The 4,586-nt window shown below is 52.7% G+C and overlaps 1 protein-coding gene across 1 annotated transcript in view; it reads right to left on the bottom strand.

The window, feature by feature from the left end:
- The window catches only part of TRIM62 (tripartite motif containing 62), an 8,860-nt gene that overhangs the window by 632 nt on the left and 3,642 nt on the right, over positions 1 to 4,586 (bottom strand). Inside the window, exons 3-6 of the mRNA XM_031062964.1 lie at positions 3,951 to 4,046; positions 1,995 to 2,251; positions 1,235 to 1,350; positions 1 to 72 (exon numbers count right to left, since the gene is read on the bottom strand). The exon at positions 1 to 72 is cut by the window's left edge and continues 632 nt beyond it. Coding sequence (XP_030918824.1) covers positions 1 to 72; positions 1,235 to 1,350; positions 1,995 to 2,251; positions 3,951 to 4,046 — 541 coding nt within the window. The remainder of the gene's footprint in view (positions 73 to 1,234; positions 1,351 to 1,994; positions 2,252 to 3,950; positions 4,047 to 4,586) is intronic.

Below are 4,586 nucleotides of genomic sequence, written 5' to 3'. Positions count from 1 at the left end.
CGATGTGGCAGTCGTCCGACGGGATGAGGCGGTGGTGGGCAGTGCCGGGGTCCAGCGTAAACGCTGCTGGCACTGCCACAGCAGGGACAGGGGGGGAACGAGGGTTAGCACAGCCCCGGAGCCAGCCCAGGTGCTCTGCGCCACCGCGGTGACAACCGGCACGGGGACGTCACCAGTGCGGCTCTGTCCCCATCCCTCACTGGGGTGTTCTGTCAGCGATGTCCCCTGTCCCTCATTGGTGTGTCCCTGCTCTTCATCACTGATGTCCCAGAGCCTTGGCAGCAATGTCCCCACCCCTTGCCAGTGACATCCCGCTCCCTCCCAGGTGATGTCCCCTTCCCCATCCTTCACTGGGGTGTTCTGTCCTCATGCTCATCCCTTGTCAGTGATGTCCCCTGTCCCTCACTGGTGTGTCCCTGCTCCTCATCACTGATGTCCCAGACCCTTGGCAGCAATGCTGCAAGGGCTGCACTAACCCTCGTCCCCATCCCTTGCCAGTGACATCCCGTTCCCTCCCAGGCGATGTCCCCTTCCCCATCCCTCACTGGGGTGTCCTGGCCTCACGCTCATCCCTTGTCACAGAATCACAGAATAATGAGGTTGGAAGAACCTCTAAGATCACTGAGTCCAACCTCTGCCCTAACACCTCACCTAGACTACAGCACCAAGTGCCATGTCCAGGTTTTTTTTAAACACACCCAGAGATGGTGATGCTACCACCTCCCTGGGAAGGGCATTCTGGTACTTTATTATTCTTTTGGTGAAAATTTTCTTCCTAATATCCAACTTATACCTTCCCTGACATAGCTTGAGACTATGTCCTCTGCTTCTGTCAGTGCTGCCCGGTGGAAGAGCCCAACCCCACCTGTGTGCAGCCTCCCTTCAGGAATGGACTGAAAGGATCCTAGAAGAACTACCCAAAGAGCTCTCCAAAGAACCCTAGAAGAACCTCCCCAAAAAAACTGAAACGTCCCTTCAGGAAGTTGTAGAGAGCAGTAAGATCACCTCTAAGCCTCCTCTTCTCCAGGCTAAATAGCCCCAGCTCCTCAGTGAAGTTCCCTGTCCCTCACTGGTGTGTCCCTGCTCCTCATCACTGATGTCCCAGACCCTCGGCAGCAATGTCCCCATCCCTTGTCAGTGACATGTGATGTCCCCTTCCCCATCCCTCACTGGCGTGCTCCTGTCCCTGGTGGCCTCCCCACCCCTTGCTACTCCCCCATCCCCGTGCCCTCACCAGGATGGATGTCCTGGAAGAGGGATTTCCAGATGGTGTACTGCAGCGGGCCCATGTACTTGGAGGTGGGAAAGTCCTCATAGGTCAGGTTGGTCTCGTGGATCTTCCCCTTCAGCCTGCAGAGAAGAACATGTTTCATGTGATGTCATAGCTTGCCTCAGTTTCCTGGTCCTCCCCCAGGTGCCAATGACCTCTCCTTTCCCCCTCCCTTGTCCCCTGCTGAGTGCTGCCTGTCAATCCTGGCATTCCAGAAGGGATAGGCAGAGTTCAAAAGATGCCTTTCAGCCCTGGGGGACATTGGGCCATCCAGGTATCATTTGTCCCCTGAGACTCCCCCCACTTACCTGGTTGGTGGCTCCCTACCCCTTCCCTCCCCCTCTCCCCGGGGTTAAAAGAAACAGCAACCACGCAGTTTGGGGAGTTCTGTTGGAGCTGTTGCTGCATTCAGAGGCCTGTAGGCCAAGAATAAAGCTCAGAACCTGACTCCTTTTCCTTCACCTCGCCTTAAAGCTTCTCCACCAGAAGTAAACCTGAGCTCCTGCGTGCCTGGATTTGTCCCAAGTGATACCACGACACACCCAGCCAGCCAGAAGTGTCTCTGGGGTGAAACCACCACAGCTGCCACCTTTGGTCAAGCAGCAAGGGCCAGACAAGCCAGGCACATTCCATCCAGCTACATTGGCATGAATTCCAATCAGAACACACGGCGCCAAGGCGGGGGTGACACGGGTGACACCGCCATCCCCTCACCGCCACCCACCTCTCGGAGAGGGACGCCACCCCGGCCAGGAAGACGTGTTTGTCGGCCTCGGCCAGGCGCTCCTGCAGGATCTGGGTGCCCTCCTGGACCTTGCGCAGCTGCTGGCTGTAGCGCTGGATCTTGTGCTCGATGTCGCTGAGCGTGCGCGCCGTGTCGGCCTCCAGCTCCTCCAGCATGGCCTTCTGCCGCTCCCGCAGCAGCCGGTGCAGCCGCTCAAACGCCTCGCCGATGGTCGCACGCAGGCTCTTGGCTGAGGACTTGGGGTGCAACGGGGGGGTTAGGGGCGCCCAAAGCTCGGCTGGTCAGTCCAGGAGTTCCTTAATCCCCAAATAAATGTCTACAAGGGGCTGCAAGGGTGGGTTCGGTAGGGCACCCTTAAAAAATGGATTGAAAGGATGCCAGAAGAACTACCCAAAGAGCTTTCCAAAGAAGCCTAGGAGAACCTCCTCAAAAAACCTAAAAGAAGCCTAGGAGAACCTCCCCCAAAACCCTAAAAGAAGCCTAGGAGAACCTCCCCAAAAATCCTAAAAGAAGCCTAGGAGAACCTCCCAAAAAAAACTAATAGAACCATAGGAGAACCTCCCCAAAAAACCTAAAAGAAACCTAGGAGAACCTCCCCAAAAAAACCTAAAAGAAGCCTAGGAGAACCTCCCCAAAAAACCTAATAGAACCCTAGGAGAACCTCCCCAAAAAACCTAAAAGAAGCCTAGGAGAAGCTCCCAAAGAACCCCCCCAAGAACCCTTCTGAAGAACCTAAAAACACCTTAACGAATCTCCCCAAGAAACCTAAAAGAACCCTACAAGAACCCCCCAAGAACCCTAAAGTAACCCTAAAAGAACCTTCTCAAGAACTTAAAAGAACCTCCTGAAGATGCTAAAAAACACCCTAAGGAATCCCCACAAGAAACCTAAAAGAACCCTAGAAGAACCTCCCCAAAAAAAACTTACAATGAACCCTAAAAGAACCCCCCAAGAACCCTAAAGTAACCCTAAAGGAACCTTCTGAAGAACCTAAAAAGCACCTTAAGGAATCTCCCCAAGAAACCTAAAAGAACCCTACAAGAACCTCCCAAAGAACCGTACAAAGAACCCTAAAAGAACCCCCCAAGAACCCTAAAGCAACCCTGAAAGAACCTTCTGAAGAACTTAAAAGAACCTCCCAAAGATCCTAAAAAAACGCCTTAAGGAATCTCTCCAAGAAACCTAAAAGAACCCTACAAGAACCTCCCCAAAAAAACCTAAAAGAACCCTAAAAGAATCCCCCAAGAACCCTAAAGTAACACTAAAAGAACCTTCTGAAGAACCTAAAAGGACCTCCCAAAGATCCTAAAAAAGCACCTTAAAGAATCTCCCCAAGAAACCTAAAAGAACCCTACAAGAACCTTCCAAAGAACCTTAAAACAATCTCCAAAAGAACCCTGAAAAAACCCTACAAAAAACTTTTATAGAGTTCTTAAAGAATTCTTAAAGAACCTTTAAAGAGATCTTTTAAAAACCCCCAAAAAAAACCTAAAACCCTCTAAAATCCCTCAAATTACACCTTAAAACCCCTGAAAAAAACCCCAAGAAACCAAAACTAAAAAAAAAAACCTAAAACCTAAAAAAACCCCACCTCACTTGCTGGGGGGGAGAGGGAGAAAATTGAACCCCACTGGACATTGAACCCCTGAGTGAAGAGATAATTAATTAAATTAATTTAAAAGATAAATCAAAGCAGCAGTGCAGGAAATCACCAAGGGATGAACAGCCCCATTGGGGGACCACAGAAGGAAAAAATGGGGGAAATCCATGAAATTGTCCAGTTTGGAGTGTGTGGAAGCTCCAAAAGCAGGCTGGGGAGGGTCAGGGTGTCATTGGGGTGGCAATGAGGTTGACCCCAATTCTGCTTTGGGGGGCTGTGAAGGGCTGGGGAAAAGGGGGGGGTCCCAGGGGTGACAGTGGTGTCCTCACACGTACCTTGGTCTCAGCCAGCTGCTTCTTGAGGAGCTGAAGGGCTTCCGTGTGGCCACGCTCGCTCTCCTGCAGCCCCTGGAGCTGCTCCTTCAGCTCCCGCTGGGGACAGGGAGGGAAAACCCATAAACAGGTGATTTGGGGGAAAAAAGGGATCCCACAGGGAGCTTTCCCACCCAAACCAACCACGGGGTTATGGGGCTGTGGGATGGCCAGGCCATGGGTGGCCCCTGTGGAATGAGGGTCCTGCCTGGGGTGGGGGTAACAGGTCCTGGATTGGAAGGTCCTGCCTGGGGGACAGCTCAGCCATGGGGCTGAGGTTCCAAGGACTCCCAGTGGTGATGGAGAAGGGGGATCCCAGGGGGACAGCAGCAGAAGTGTGGAGGGATGGATGGATGGATGGATGGATGGATGGATGGATGGATGGATGGAGGGATGGAGGGATGGAGGGATGGAGGGATGGATGATGGATGGAGGGATGGAGGGATGGAGGGATGGAGGGATGGATGGATGGATGGATGGATGGATGGATGGATGGATGGATGGATGGATGGATGGATGGATGGATGGATGGAGGGATGGAGGGATGGAGGGATGGATGAAGGGAGGGGGGGTGGGGGGATGGAATGGATGGATGGATGA

This window comes from Geospiza fortis, unplaced genomic scaffold, assembly GCF_000277835.1.
Source record: "Geospiza fortis unplaced genomic scaffold, GeoFor_1.0 scaffold4, whole genome shotgun sequence".
Lineage (NCBI taxonomy): Eukaryota > Metazoa > Chordata > Aves > Passeriformes > Thraupidae > Geospiza > Geospiza fortis.
This window is presented reverse-complemented; position numbering and strand designations above follow the sequence as displayed.